The sequence below is a fragment of the Kogia breviceps genome, chromosome 2 (genome assembly GCF_026419965.1).
Source record: "Kogia breviceps isolate mKogBre1 chromosome 2, mKogBre1 haplotype 1, whole genome shotgun sequence".
Classification (NCBI taxonomy): domain Eukaryota; kingdom Metazoa; phylum Chordata; class Mammalia; order Artiodactyla; family Physeteridae; genus Kogia; species Kogia breviceps.
The window spans coordinates 113534399-113551177 of NC_081311.1; the positions used below are offsets into that span (position 1 = coordinate 113534399).

At 38.1% G+C, this 16779-nt stretch overlaps 1 protein-coding gene across 7 annotated transcripts in view; it reads right to left on the minus strand.

The window, feature by feature from the left end:
• Positions 1-16779, minus strand: part of LRP1B (LDL receptor related protein 1B) — a 1895525-nt gene that overhangs the window by 1530777 nt on the left and 347969 nt on the right. For 6 of the 7 annotated variants that reach the window (XM_067025946.1, XM_067025945.1, XM_067025949.1 and 3 more), the window contains exon 2: positions 9605-9727. The exons of the other annotated variant lie outside the window; for it this stretch is intronic. In XM_067025946.1, coding sequence (XP_066882047.1) covers positions 9605-9727 — 123 coding nt within the window. The remainder of the gene's footprint in view (positions 1-9604; positions 9728-16779) is intronic. 7 annotated transcript variants of the gene reach the window in all.

The following is a 16779-nucleotide window of genomic DNA, read 5'->3' on the forward strand; positions in this document are numbered from 1 at the left end:
GTACTATGTCAAAGGATATTTGGTGATTCTAATGTACATGTCCTTAAATTATCAAAGTGCTATACAAGTATCAGTCCTGTATATAATTACTATTTTTGAAAGATTGAAATTATTAGTCTTATGACTGTATGCTGAAGTCTAAGACAAGAAGTTTTTTATTAATAATTACTTTTCTCTTGGCAACTCATCAGAGTTGTTGAGAAGCATTTACTAGTTTGTTTTCTTTCTTGCTGTTTAATACCCGGAAAGATTTGTGCAAGCTGAAAGATTCTCCCCTTTCGTATCTGATCCTTGGTTGACCAAGGAATGAGGTCAAACTTTTCCCTCCCAAGGCATCATTTTTCAGAAAAATAAAACAAACAAACAAAAAAACCCTGCAAGATGAGTAGACTGCTATAAGCCACCTTTACTGAATTGGTATCCTTCCACCCAAGCCCTATTTTTACCCATCTTATCATGAACTTTACTCTTTGCAAGCAATTTCTCCCATCCCCCAAATCAAAAAAGGCTAATGTTACAGGGATTTTAATTGAAAATATTCAACCCAAAGTCAATTATTCTGCCTAAAACTGAAACGGGCCAATACAGCAATTAGTAGAAGGATGATACTTTTTGTCTTACTGAGAACTCCAAAGGCATATTATAGTAGGGTTTTATATTCTGCTTTCAGGGGAGAAATAATATAAGATATGCGGGAAGGGAGAGAGAAAAAAGACATTGCCATTAAAATAAGTTCGTAGAACAAAACATCCTGCAGTGTTTCATTTAGCAAAATATGTCATTTCAGAAGCACTTCTGAGTGAAAGTCAAATGTAAATTTTATGCACTGACTATAAAAAATAAAACATCCTCTGGAAAGAAATTTGCTCCCCCATGAAAGGTAAGAAGACTTCATCCCCAACCCCAAATGCTAGATTAGTTGTGGATAAATGATGGATTGAATCATTTCTGAGAAGGCTCCTTGCTCAACCTTCAGCTTTGTCCCAATAGAGCCCTGCAAGACCATTTGTTTACTGTACCACATCCCTTAAGCCAAGGAGATTTTATCAGAGTTGTCTCTAGAATTCAATAATTTTATTTAATCCCCTTTATTTTACATCATTTCAAAGTTTTCATTGCCTATAATTTCCAGTCCAGGCTGAGGGACATGAGTCCCTTTTTATCCTATGACCTGTAAACATCGATCAGAAAACCAAAAAGCAGTGACTTCTTTTGTGTGTGTGTGTGTGGTACGCGGGCCTCTCACTGTTGTGGCCTCTCCCGTTGCGGAGCACAGGCTCCGGACGCGCAGGCTCAGCGGCCATGGCTCACGGGCCCAGCCGCTCCGCGGCATGTGGGATCTTCCCGGACTGAGGCACGAACCCGTGTCCCCTGCATCGGCAGGCGGACTCTCAACCACTGCTCCACCAGGGAAGCCCAGCAGTGACTTCTTGAAGAAGAGCAAGGCCTTTTGCAATGCTGGTCTTGCTCCATTTCTGTGAATTGTGGTGCACTCAGTTTTATCACCTATGCCTCCAATCAAACTTGCTTAAAATTGCAGAGGCAAACATTCAGAGACCGGTTAGCACACTGCAGGGCAGAATGAAGGGAAATGTCACCCTCCATCCCGTCCCCACTGTGCTGGGGATATGAACCAACCTTAGACAGGCCCTTTCAATTCACAATTATACTGTTCCTCACCTTCCTGTCTCCCCTTCATATCAACTCATAAGTGGAAGTCTCTTTATTATTAAAGAAGGGTCAATGTTTCTTGCCTCTTCATTGCAAAAGAGGGAAGCCTCAGAATAAAATGAAAAGCAAAACAAAAAGAATTGAAAGAGACATAAACTGCCCTCATGGGCTTCATATGCTCTCCCTTTTATCTGTAAGATCATTTCAGCTTCTCTTCCTAACCAAAAGCTTAGCTCTGTGGCTCTCATATATTAGTTCATTGCAGTGACCTCTAAATCACTATTACTTAGAAACAAGGACCATATTTCCATTCATTTTATTGTTCCTATAGTCTACTTTCAGTGGCCTATTCTGCTATTTATTTTTAAAGGGCAGTATCTGTTTGCTAATAACCTCCCACCTGAATTTGTGTTTTATTTCTCTGACCTCTGTTAAAGAAAGAAAGTTTAGAAGGAAACTGTAAAAGGATTTCTACCTTATATCCTTGGGGAAAGGTGAGTGTATGAATATAAGGAGATCATTAATATCCTCCTATCTAAATAAAGCTTAAAATCCTACAACAATGGAAATGCAGTCAAAGCAAAGGTCAATTCATGCAGAGGCATATCTAACCCTAATAACTTACAGCCATTTTCATTTTTCACAAATGCTCCTATTACCCAGGAGACATGGTGTGTTTACTGAATTATTCAATTAGAACTGATCACCTCCAAAGTCAGTGTGATATAACTGGTGGGATAGCATCTATGTTTTTCAAATGACACCATATTTTTAAATTAGGTGGCCTAAGGCTTCCTTTAGGAGTTAGATTCTTCCTTTCCTGAGTATTTATAAAAAGAAGGGCAAGTTGAAAGAAATGCAAACTCTGCTTTCACCGATAACTGACAACTTAGAGGGCATAGAAGGACTGTAAACTCAGTTTCCTCATTTCTTAAAATGAGATAACAGCTACATTTTAGGACTGCAATGTTGATTAAATAATATTATTCATTAATTTTTTTTAGCCATATATTTTAACTTTAGCTAATTCATCAACATTATGTCTTTGGAAGAGTTCTGAGGAAAAGCCACCTGTCCCCAAATAATGTCTACACCTTATTTGTCTTAATGTTTGAGTGTAATATACTTAATTATTAAAAACTGTTAATAACTTCTCTTGAATTAGTGTATGTGGTAAATTAACCCTATTGCTAGCCACAACCTTAGAGAATAAAGCCAATCTTCAGTAAGAATGGGAGAGGGGGCAGTTAGCATGCTTGGTCAGAGCTCGGGCATATGGAATACAGGGAGGGGGTGCTGGGTGGAGAGGGGCTCTTCCTCTCCATCAGGCATTATTCTAAGCACTTTACTGTGAGGTAGGTACTATCATGCCCATTGTAAGATAAGGTAATGGAGACCCGGAATGACTAAGTTTGTTGCACAAGAGCAAAGATATTCAGCTGGAGGAACTGGCTTTGGTGTCAAGCATCTGGGATTCAGAAGCCCTGATCATGCACTGTGCCTGCCACCTCTCCTCAGTGGATGAAGAGAGGAAAAGGAGTGAAGAGACACTGTGGCACATGCTACCTGGGGCCTTTTCTCGCCCAATATCTAGCCTCCTCTTTTTCTTTACAAGCAGAACCATAGATCTTATTTTGGAAAGCCCTGTGGAAATACTCATTGCCCCATACCTTAGGTGATCAGTTCTGGCGAAGGAGATCTAAGCAAGAAACCTACTGAGTTTGCTTTCCGTAAAAGTTACTATTCTCCTGACAAACAGATAGACTCAGCTGGCACTTGCTGTTTCTTTTTTTTCTTTCCCTTCTCTCTGGCTGAAATGGAATTATCTACTGGGGAAGGTGGAAAAGCCCTACTGTGGCTAAAAGACTGACAGCTCCATGCTAAGAGTGGCTGAGCAAAAGGTAGAGGAAGCCTGGTGTCATTCTGGAGCTGCCATATCAATCCTGGATGGTCTGCTTTTGCACCTTTTTATATGAGAAAAGTAAACCCTTATTTGTTTGAGCTCCTGTGTCCTTTATGCTCAAATGCAATCTTAACACGTAAGGAGATGTGCAAAAATAGAAGAAAGAAGCCAGTTTTTGCAGAGAATGCCGTTTTGCCCGAGTCTGGCACCGTGTGGGAGTGGGTACACACACAGCTCTATGCCCCATTCTTCCACTTTGCCCAGTTATGCTGCTCCCTGTGGCTGCAGTACCTGGACACAGCCCCACCTCTGCAGCGGTACAGTGGACAAGGCTTAGCTAGGACACTGCAGTAGGGTTTGGCAAACTACAACCTGCAAGACAAACCCAGTCTGTGGACTGTTTTTGTACAGAGTGTAAACTAAGGATGTTTGTTGGCTTGTTCCATTTTAACTGTTTTACAAACAAATAAAAACAAAGAAGAATATGCAACAGAGATGACATAAGCTCAGGAATTCTAAAATATGTACTGTATGGTCTTTTACAGAAAAAGCTTGCTAATCCTTGCAGAAGGACAGGACAGAGTAGAGTCAATATGAAAATTATTATAACAACTACAGTAAGTCCCCTGCATACGGACAAGTTCCGTTCCAAGAGCGCATTGGTAAGTCCAATTTGTTCGTAAGTCAAACGAAGTTAGCCTAGGTACCCAACTAACACAATTGGCTATATAGTACTGTACTGTTTATAAAGGTTTATAATATATAATATAATAATAATTATATTATTATTATAATATAATAATAGGTTTATAATATTTTTCACACAAATAATATGCAGAAAATAAATAAAACATTTTTAATCTTACAATATAATACCTTGAAAAGCACAGTAGTATACAGTACAACAGCTGGCATCCAGGGGCTGGCATCGAGTGAACAGGCAAGAAGAGTTACTGACTGCAGGAGGGAGAGGAGGTGGGGGATGGTAGAGCTGAAGGATCCTCAGCAATAGGAGATGGAGGGCAAGCTGCAATTTCACTCACTCCTGACGTGGATGGCACGGGTTCTGGTTCCTTGCTGGATTCAATTCTATCTACCCTTTTGAAAAAACAATCCAGGGATGTCTGGGTAGTAGCTCTTTTTTTCTCATCATAGATGACACGGTAGCACTGGATTGCATCCTGAACAGCTGCTGTAACCTTCGTGTACTGTTCTACGTTCTGGTCCTTTGCCTCAAAAACTAACAGTGCCTTCTTGAATAAAGAAAATCTCTTTGCCATTTCCTGCATCGTGAATCTCTTTGGTTCTTCAGTTACTTTTTCTTCCTCCTGTCTCTCTTGGTGTTTCTTAGCAGTACCAGCTATATTACCACTGCTTGTACGCTTGCTTCTGGACATCCTGGACTTGAAACAAAGATACTGTACTACTGTACTCTATACAGTACTGTACAGTACACAGAAGCACAACCACTTGTAGAGGATGCACTCACGTGACAGTGTATGCCAGACACGTGAACTAACTTACCATGATTGGCCATGTGAATGCATGTCCTCATCTCTGAAAGTTCACAACTTGAAGGTTTCCATGTAGGGGACTTACTGTATCCAGGTTGCAAATCTTACCCTACTACAATGTCATTTTTAATACTCCCCAGTTAGTCAAAGAGTCATCATATCCACAACATGATCTATAGTAGAAGGACTCTCTACATGATTTTCTGAAGGGGGGTAGCGGAGGGCAATAAGGAAGAAGGAGAAAGACTGAACAAATACTTTACTGACTTAAAAGGAGGAAAATCTAATCTTAAGTATATAAACATCAGATTGCCAAAAAATATCACACATATGTCTGCTGAAACTGATTGTTGGAAAGGAAGTATCGTTAATCCTTCAACAGGAAATCCTAGAAGGAGTTATGTATTGAATACCTTGGAATAAAAGCACCTTTCAGGAAGACTTCCCTGTCACAGGGGGTACCAAGTTTTCATGCCACAAATAACATTTCTACTATTCACTTTAATTCTCGTCATACAAAATGCTAGACTTAGAACTGGATTGACAGCACTGAGTAGAAAGATGGTGCTTTTTCCTGATTTTCTCTTCTCATTGCCTCATAGGACCTAAAAGATGGTTAGCCATTTAGACACTAACAAATTACTTCAAATAATGTAGCGAAATAAAGACTTTCATTTGTAATATAAGGCTAAAGAACCATTTCTCATATTCAACGGTAAGGATATAAATTATTAAATTTCTCTAATTTCATACTTTAGAAAACTCATCCCAACATGCAGTCAGCTTAGTGGTAAATCAACCCCATTCAAGAGGGGTTTCTTTGGCCTTGGATTGCTATTAGTGAAATCTCACTTCTGCCCCATAAATAGTAGAAAATACCCCTACAACCTGGGCTAAACAAACACAGAAGAGAAAGAAAATATGTGCCTGTTAACCTCTCAGATACCCAAATACCTCAATTTCATTTGATTTTCACTTTCTTTGTTTTTCTGTAGGCATGTTTATCTTCTAAAGCATTTTGGTCATCAGCCTCTCACAAGTATAGCTTTTCCTCCTCCTCTACAATATCCACTTTTCTCCTGTTAGAATTTTGTCATGGCAGAGCTTTCACAATGTCATAATAAATTCTATGCTATATTGGTCCTCTTATCATTTTAAAGGCTAAGTAGATTTAGGAAAAGTAAGTGCATTGCATCAGCGGTTTTCATCTAATATTTTGTAGATACAACATACTTTGTCTTCAGATCAAATATAACACACTTTTGTTCATACACTGAGCACAAAATTATCCTTCTTAAGAATCAATCTTCAAGATTTTTGATTTCTAGTATTTATCTCTCACACTGTATATGTATACATTCATATAATTATAAAATTATGCAATTATTTTATGTAGATCAGTGATGACTTCATATGAATGTTATAAAACAACATATTACGAAGCACCATGATTAGGGAAAATGGTAACTGTGAACATCTGGATTGAGAAATTTAAATTTGAAAAAGTCTGATTTTTTCATAAAGCTTTTTCTCTATGCTTGTCCAGATTTCAGTTAGTACTGAAACCACTTATCTGAAACAGGCTAATTAGATGTGGATCCAAATATGTTACTCAGATTAAACACGCAGGTTAAAAAAAAAAAAAAAAAGAGTATTTTTCTTTCTTTGTTATGTTGCTACATTGATATAAGAATTATTTTTTTTAGTGTTGCTCTTGAGGATATTCAGCAATTTCGATGCCTAAGAGTAGAATAAGAATGGCCAAAATGGGAAAACATTTTAAAACTGAACTCACCAAATTTTATCGAGGAAAATAACTATATACTTAAAAACTGCCAAAAGTATCTTGAGAAGGTATGAGTTTCATTCTTAAAACTAGATAAGAAGAAAATCTATCTTTATTTGAATTAACCCACATGTAATTCCTAATTTGAAGCTTCAGTCCGCCAAAGCCCCTAATCTCTGTGAATTGAAGGACCTACCTTTTTACCCCGAACACAAGGTGGTGTCTACCTTCTGGGCAAGATGGATATTCAAAATATTTTCAAACATTGTGGTCAAGACACTGACCATTAAGAACAGAAGCTCAATCAATCAGGGCAAATGCTGGCCAGCAAACACAAGTCTAGCTGACTGGTGTGGCCCTGCTTGGTATTGGCCATGTTCCTAGAAGCACACAGCTGGCATGGGATGGGGAGTGGAATACTGTCATCCACCCACTTTGGCATTCACTTTGGGGTCTCTTTCCTCTTTGGGTTTGAGTTTTGACCACCAGGGTTCTTGTGCCTTCTCTGTACCACAGATCCTCTCCAGCCTGATTCTCCCACTAAGCCCCCTCCTGAGTACAAAGGGAGCATCATTATTCTCTATTATTCAAAAGCATGAAGGGAACTCCTGCCTAGACAGACCACATAGCCTTTTCTTCTCAATCACTTTTGCACTGTGCCAGGTACAAGTTCCAGGGCATTTCTCCTTCAACCTGCCTTCCTATGTATGGATTCTGCAAATCTCTCTCGTGTCTCTGTCATGTTTCCCATCAGGAATTTGATAGTAGGATCAGGGCAAAAATGCAAGACTCCAAAACTCAAAAATTTAATTTTTTAGTCCGATTATGCCATGGTGATCATCCCTTGCATCTAACGAGAAGAAAACTCCTCTATGGCACTTAAATAGGGGAAGGCTTAAACAGTGTTAAGTCCCACTATTTATACAGATGAAATGTAGTCCAACTACTTATATATTTCATGGGCGGGGTATTTTGTTATTGTTGTCTTTTCACATTACTATATCATCCGCATCCATATGCATAATTTTGAGATTCTTCTCCTTATTTTCCATTTTTAAACAACTTTGTTAAGGTATAATTCACCCATTTAATATGCACAGTTCAATGTATTTAAATACATTAACAGAGTTGTGCAACCATCACTGCAATCTAATTTTAGAACACTTCATCACCTCCAAAGAGACCCCATACTCATTAGCAGACATTCCTCATTCCCCTCCACCCCACTGGCCACTGGCAACCACTTATCTACTTTCTGTCTCTATAGATTTGCCTATCGGGATATTTCATATGAGTGGAATCATAAAATATGTGGTCTTTTGTGCCTGGCTTCTTTTCCTTCACATAATATTTTCAAGATTTATCCATGTAGCATGTATAAGTACTTCAGTCTTTTTTTATTGTTAAATAATATTCCTTTGTATGGATTTATTAGATTTTATTTATCTACTAGAGTATTTTCCTATTAATATACATTTTCCTCTTATCACGCCTAGAACCTTAGCTATGCTATAGGCGTCTCGTAAAGGTTTTCAGAATTAAACTGATGAAACTGGTGAAAATTAGAAATGTAGTAAACAACTACAATCTCTTGCTATCGAAAAAGTGATCTGTTCAAATTGAAAAAAGGCAGTTAATGCAAATATTCAAGTACCCATATGTTGAGAAACTTTAAAAACATGAAGAAAGTGAATAAGCATTGCTTCTGCTTTCTATCACCAAGATTTTCATCGGAACTTATATTGGTTCCATCTATAACACTTATAAACAAGTAGATAAAAGTGGAAAATGGAACCAATAATTATTATCTCTACAATATCAAGCAATAAGAGTGGTGGATTTTTCTTTTTTCATGTTGACTTCACAGAACTATGTAGTTGCTTTGAGGATGATCCCGATACGCTGACGACATACCTGTCTGTGTGGGGAGTAAAAACTGATATAGGTATGCTAGAAATATAAATATGAAAATTTAGGGGACTCTTCATACTCCTTACAACAGTGGGTATTTAAAAGAAAGTGCAGCAGATTTAGCTGTCGTCCTGTTATTATTTACAATTTTGATTTAGTGGTATTTTTCACATGGGCAAAACCCTTAATGGACTCCAAGCTAGACACAGTGGTACAATTCCAATTAGGACTCGTGTATTAAGAGTTCTGAATCTGATATTATAAAGTCAAAGATCCTCACTGCTTGGATGGATAAATGTAGTTTCTATCTTTCAGGTGCAAAAGAAAACACGTTCAATAATTTGTGTAGCGCCCTAGATATTAGAAATATAATAATAGAATATAATAGAATATAATAGAATATAATAGAATAATAGAAATAATATGGGAGCTAAAGCTTGATTAGTTCCTTATTCCTTCTATATGCTCCTCTGTCTCAAAATGTGTGAGATAAATTATTGGAGAGGATCTTATTCCCTCTCCGTGCTGTGTTTTGAAGGATTTTTTTCTCTTCAAGTAAATTTTTTTCTAGGAGTAACATAATCACATTGAAATAACCTTGTATTTTCTTCCCTTCATAAGTTAATTCACACGACAAAACTGCGTTTTATGCTCTCATTCACATAGTCATTTTAAAGGACACACAAACAAAAGGTTTTAAGTTTTTAGGCTATTTGGGAAAAAAAGAATAAACAGAAACAGGAGTCATCTGTGAAAACAGCTGACATTTAGTTTCACATGTAAGGTAAATCCAAATGGCATGAGAACCTTTCTACTCACAGGTATCTAAAGATTCGTCTGAATCATCAGGGCAGTCAGGGTCCCCATCACACAGCCAGCTCTGGGAGACACAAGTCACATGATCGTGGCAAAGAAATTCACCAGGACCACACAACTGCTGATCTGAAAATGAAAATGTTTCAAAATAAAATATGAATGATCTGAACATGAACACAAAAGCAGTACAAAGATGAAATGTGAGAAGGCAATGCATAAAAGGTCTATGAATGTGGTCCACATTTTCTGTTTGGCAACAAAGCTAAACCAATTATTTTTCTTAATTTTATCCATTCATCTCAAGCACTCAATTCTGATAGATTTAACTTTGTTGTGGTCTCACACAATCTATTCTGAAAATAGTTAAGAATTCTATTTGTGTTTAGGACTAGAGGCTCTTTCATATCAGATAAGGCATATAGCTATCCCAGCAAGCAGGTTTTATAGAAGATGTTGACCCAAAGAAGTTCTTGAGCAGAAAAAGTTTAGTTTCCTCCTCTGCTCCAAGACAATGAAAAATCAGCAATAAAAATTAAACCTTGTGCGTAAACTCCATCTCTCAGTATTTAGTTCTTAACTACCCAACCTTATGCTAGAGCTTCATGCCTTTACATCTGTTAGATAACCAATATCATAATATACTTTTCCCTTTTTCACTACAACTTTCCAATTGACAGTTTCTGCTACTGGACAGTGAAGGTGATAGTAAAATCCCATAAAGCTTTGTTCTAACTCAGGTTTCTACATTTGATTGTATTCAAAAAGTCCATTATTTTCCTTCCATTGTTTCAGAATATTTAGGATCTGTTGCCTTTCCTTAGGTCCTAGTAAACTCATCAGATGTTGTTCTTTGCAATATTCTTACTTATGCCCTATAAGTCCATTCAACAAAATATTTCTTTTTTAAAAGTATTTTAAAACATGTCTGAAATAGAAATGTTTCTTACAACTGATGACCTCGGAGTGTGAAGGAGTGTTAGGAGTGTTAGACATTTGATATCACTTATTCTTTGTTATGTATATACAGGAATGATCCAACATCAAAGAAATCCATCAGTAAATATGTCTTTCAATATATACAAAATGCATATTCTAAGTGATACGAAAGCATTACACCATAGCTTAACGGGCCTTTTTCCCCTAGCAATTTACAAAATGATGGCACATCTTCCACTTAATCATTTGATAAAATATAGTATGTCTTTCCTCTCTCTCCCTCAACCTCTTCCCCTGACCCCAAAATAACTTAAAACAAATATACTTTACAAACACATCCACAGACACACACACACACACAAACACACATCTTTAATCTATAATTAACTCTTCCTACTCTCACATTATATTTTCTGAAAATTCATATATTTTACCTTATTATACACTATCAATACCACACTCATTACCACTGCTATCATAATTATTGTTTTTTTTTCACATTAGGTTGTTTGTGCATGCTCTGAATTTGGCCTTAGAGCTGGTGCTATAGAATCAAAGATGTATAAGTCTCAGTCTTTGTCTTGAAAGATTCAGTCAGACTACTTACATCCACAGATCCCGAAGGAAAAAAAAAAGTACATTGTATACCAAAGCTGCCAAATAAGTGATTTAGAAAATAACTGCTAAAAGGAGAGACCACAGGTAGAGACAGACGGATACCAATACAAAGAAAATTCTTGGGATATAAGTATGATTTTAAACGTGGGTAGGCTATGGATAAATGGAGAGTAAATATAGGACATTTCAGACAAGAGGTAGAGTAATAAAAATTGCTAAGGCAGTAATTATTAAAATGCATTTGAGACAAATGTTTTATACTAAAGTTGAAATGACATTCAGGTTATAAGATCCATCTAGGTTTTTCTCCACCAAACATTATGTGTGATATTTATAAGTATGTCCTGGTGTTAGAGGAAAGGGACTTAAATTTTGCTTTAGACAGTCATGTAACCTTTGTAGTTAATGTAGGGAAAGAGCACATGAGAAAATTCAAATTATTTTTGCTTATAGACAGAGACTATATGATTTATTACCAAACGGGGAGAGTTCTGAGGGTGAAGGAAGACATTAATAATTACACTGGGGCAACAAGTATAAACCAAGTCTATTCCAGAAAAATCAGAATGACTGCTTATTATACCTATAGCTAGTCTGCATTTGATCTATGATTTTGAGATGCTAGGTTTTCTCTTCCTTCATTCCTCCCAAACTATAACCAATTGCTATAAGGAAAGGGGAAAAGAGATGGTGCCTTGCTAAATGCCACTGTATAGTGTCTGTCTCAGGAAATAATCAACAAGTATTTGTTGAAGTATAAAGAAATAAAAAGGGCCAACAGAACAATTTATAGTGCTGAAAAAGAGTGTCTCAAAAAAATAGGTCAGGGACTTCCCTAGTAGCACAGTGGTTAAGAATCTGCCTGACAATGCAGAGGACACGGGTTACAGCACTGGTCCAGGAAGATCTCACATGCCGCGGAGCAACTAAGCCCGTGTGCCACAACTACTGAACCTGCACTCTAGAGTCCGCAAGCCACAACTACTGAGCCCGCGTGCCACAACTACTGAAGACCGCACACCTAGACCCCATGCTCTGCAACAAGAGAAGCCACTGCAATGAGAAGCCCACGCATGGCAACGAAGAGTAGCCCCTGCTCTCTGAAGCTAGAGAAAGCCCGCGTGTAGCCACAAAGACCCAACGCAGCCAAAAGAAAAAAGAAAAAAAAAAAAGGTCAGGGTTAGTAATGAAGAACCTTGAGTACCACAGGAAGCATTTTGTAGATAATTTGGGGCCATGGAAAATTACTTAAGAAATGGTATTCATGTTAAAATAAACTGCAAAGTCACCTGTGAGGAGACTACTGCAATTGTCTAGAGAAAAGTTTAAGATGATTGGGGTAAAGTAGTGGGGACTAAAATGGAGACTGTGCTCCAAATGATCTAATGTAAGAGTTAGGAATTAGTGACTAAATAGTTGAAAGACTCAAATATGCCTCCAAGTAAATAGCCTCAAAAATTGATTAGATGGTGTCTCAAAACCAACACAGGACATAGAGATGGGGAAAAAAAAGAGAAGATATTGTACATGTGAGTGTAAATGTGTATGTGACCCTTGTCATGGGGGCAGTGGAATAATAATAGTAGGAATAATTAGTATTTTTATGGTGCTCTGCAGCTCAAAAAGCAGTTCCACCCCTGATATCTTAATTTATTCATTCATTTATTTATTCAACAAATACCACTGAGCTTCTACTATGTTCTAGGGACTGAGGATACAATAATGAGGAAAACAAAGAATCCCCTGCCATCATAGAGCTTATGTTACAGTGGAGGAAGGAAACAGAAACAAAATAAACACGAGTTCATTGTAAAGTATATTAGAAGATAAACACTACGGAGAAAAATAAAACAGAGATGGGAATTAAAGGTTGGAGACCAGGGTCAGGGGGTGGACATACAATTTTAAATAAGGTGGTCAGAGAAGTGTCACAGAAAATGTGACATTTAATAAAGGCTTATAGAAGGTGAGAGTGACATCCATTTGAATAAAAGGTCATGTGTTAAGAACCTCTGTCAATATTCCATTTTATATATGTACCACATCTTCTTTACCATTTATCTGTCAATCCATTTAGGTTGCTTCCATGTCCAGGCTATTGTAAATGGTGCTGCAATGAACATTGGGGTGCATGTATCTTTTCAAATTATGGTTTTCTCTGGATATACACCCAGGAGTAGGATTGCTGGATCATATGGTAGCTCTGTTTTTAGTTTTTTAAGGAAACTCCATACTGTTCTCCATAGTGGCTGCACCAATTTACATTCCCACCAATGTAGGACAGTTCCCTTTTCTCCACACCCTCTCCATCATTTATACAATGGAATATTACTCAGCCACAAAAAGGAATGAAATAATGCCATTTACAACAACATGGAGGGACCTAGACATTATCACACTGAGTGAAGTCAGTCAGACAGAGAAAAACAAATATCATATGATATCACTTATATGTGGGATCTAAAAAAAATGGTACAAGTGAACTTACTTACAAGACAGTAACAGAGTCACAGATGTAGAAAACAAACTTATGGCTACCAAGGGGGATAAACTGGGAGATTGGGATTGACATATATACACTAGTATATATAAAATAGATAACTAAAAGGACCTACTGTATAGCACAGGGAACTCTACTCAGTACTCTATAATGGCCTATATGGGAAAAGAATCTAAAAAAATAGTGGATATATGTATATGTATAACTGATTCACTTTGCTGTACACCTGAAACTAACACAACATTGTAAATCAACTATACTCCAATAAAATTTAATTAAAAAAGAAAGAACCTGTGGCAAGAGGAAGCTTAGTAAATTTAAGGAACACTAAGGAAGTCTGAGTGGCTGGAGAAAACGTGAAAGTGGAAGAATTGAGGTCAGGAAATCAAGGAATATGGGGCAGAGGTTGGTGGATGAAGGCTTCTAGTTTTACTAAAAGTCAAGATGGGAAACCATTGGAATGTTCTGAGTAGAGAGACACAATCTAACTGACTTTCTTTTTTAAAGGATCACTCCAGGTACTGTGTTGAAAATAGAGTGCAGTGAAGTGAAGGTAGAAGTAGTGAGGTCAACTAGGATGTTATTGAAATAATGCGGGTGAAAGGGAGAAGTTGTGCGGATACATGTGTTGGTGAAATGGAGTTTCAAGACTATTTGATAAGGAAACAAGTCAGATATCTTTCTACCATCTCATTAAATGTCAGGATCTTAAACTCAGATCTCTCACCTCAAAAGTATGACTTTGCAACAGTTCTTTTTGAAATATACTGACTATGAGGTGCTTGGGAGACTTCCAAGAATAAATATGCAATAGACAGTGACACATTGAAGTCTGAAATTCAGGAGAAATATTCAAAACTGAAAACACAGAAAAGAACTGGAGCTGTAAGAAGACAGTGAAAAGCATAGGAATAGATTTAGATGAAATTAAGGTGAGGTGGGGGAAGAGGGAAAGACAGAGACAGACACAGGGAGAGAAAGGCAGCAAAGTAAGAGTAGGTCAGGCAAGGAGACAGAGGAGACAGAAAGATTAGCCAGAGATACAAGAGAATAAGGTCAAGGGGAAAGAGGATGCACTAATATCATGAAAAATTTTAATAATGGATTGGGGAAGGGGGGGTCACCAGTGACCAAGTTCAAGTATGATAAATTCTAATAACATGGGGTAGACTTGTACGCTGAGGGAAAGGTGCCACAGAAGGAAGAGAGGCTGGAGGCTGCAAAAGTATAGGAAAGTGCAGCAGTTTCCCAAGAACTCACAGGGCTGGAATTAAAACCTAAACAATAGTAGGAGCACTTGCCCTGAGGAAGAAAGGATAGAAAAATGAGAGATAAATCATTAGCTGGTAGGGAAGAAGGTTAAGGTATTCTTACCTGGTTGTGATTCCTCAAAGAACTTAAAAGCAAGATTGGTTTCCATAATTTGAAGAAGGTAGACTTGGAAAGAGTAGTAAAGATTTAGAATGAGTAGAAAATTGAAAAGGAAGTCAACTAGAAATCTGTGAAAGGATTTCTTTCTAACAGCAATGAGAATACAATTAAGGTGGAAAACTATATATTTGACAATTGATTTGTTTTCTATGAATGTCCAAATGTTCACCTGCATTGAGCCATAGATATAATATAAAGCCATAGAATAATTCCTTGAGAAAATCCCAGAAGAAAGTCCCTTGGGAAAATATGCAAACCACCCATCCTCAACATATATGTACATGTATATAGACACATACACAAAATCATCATGATTCAAAACAACTTTTTTTTTTTCAGGAGTAAGACATACTTAAGGGGATTTACCTAATGAGCCTATGTTATCAGCTTGCTAAGCAAGCTCCAACCTTTAAAGGGAGTTTGCATAGTTGCAATTTTGAGGACAGTTTTATATTATTCCTCTAGGAAATAACAGTTAAGAATAGCTTGCTACAACCCAACTATTTATTTTTCACCTTGATATTCCATTCCAAGGTCTGTTTTTAAAAGCATTGATTATAGGATTAAAATAAATGAATTTTCAGTATTTCAAGGTGATTATTTTAAAATAACATACACTGGATTGAGTTCCTTGAATCAGAAGCTAAATATGTTATGTCTATGTGTACTTTCCATTTATCCTATTTAATGCTTCAAGCTACACTTCTGAGATAGCTAAACTAATCTTATTTTAAATGTCTTCCTATTGTATGAAACACAATATTATACACTGTAATTAAAACAAGAAGCTTATGAGAATGTGCAGGAAGTTTCGCATATATCCCTAAGGAAGAAGATCAAAGCTAGTACTGAGAGACCTTCAGGATGGCGGATGAGTAAAATGTGGAGATCAACTTCCTCCCCACAAATACATCAGAAATACATCTACACGTGGAACTGCTCCTACAGAACACCTACTGAACACTAACAGAGAACCTCAGACTTCCCCAACGGTAAGAAACTACCCATGTACCTGGGTAGGGCAAAAGAAAAAAAGAAAAACAGAGAGAAAAGAATAAGGATGGGACCTGCACCTCGGGGAGGGAGCTGTGAAGAAGGAAAGGTTTATACATACTAGGAAGCCCCTTCACTGGTGGAGACTGTGGGTGGCAGGGGGAAGCTTCGGAACCATGGAGGAGAGCACAGCCACAGGGGTGCAGAGGGCAAAGTGGAGAGATTCCCACAAAGAGGAGTGGTGCCAACCAGCACTCACCAGCCCGAGGCTTGTCTGCTCACCCGCTGGAATGGGTGGGGGCTGGGAGCTGAGGCTCGGGCTTCGGAGATCGGATCCCAGGGAGAGGACTGGGGTTGGCAGTGTGAACACAGCCTGAAGGGGACTACTGCACCACAGCTAGCGGCAAGTGTGCCTGGGAAAAGGTCGGGAGCTGCAGAAGAGGCAAGAGACTTTCTCTTGCCTCTTTGTTTCCTGGTGCGTGAAGACAGGGGATTAAGAGCGCTGCTTAAAGGAGCTTCAGAGACGGGCGTGAGCCACGGCTATCAGCGTGGACCCCAGAGACAGGCATGAGATGCTCAGGCTGCTACTGCAGCCACCAAGAAGCATGTGTTCAAGCACAGGTCACTATCCACACCACCACTCCCGGGACCCTGTGCAGCCCGCCACCGCCAGGGTCCCGTGATCCAGGGACAACTTCCC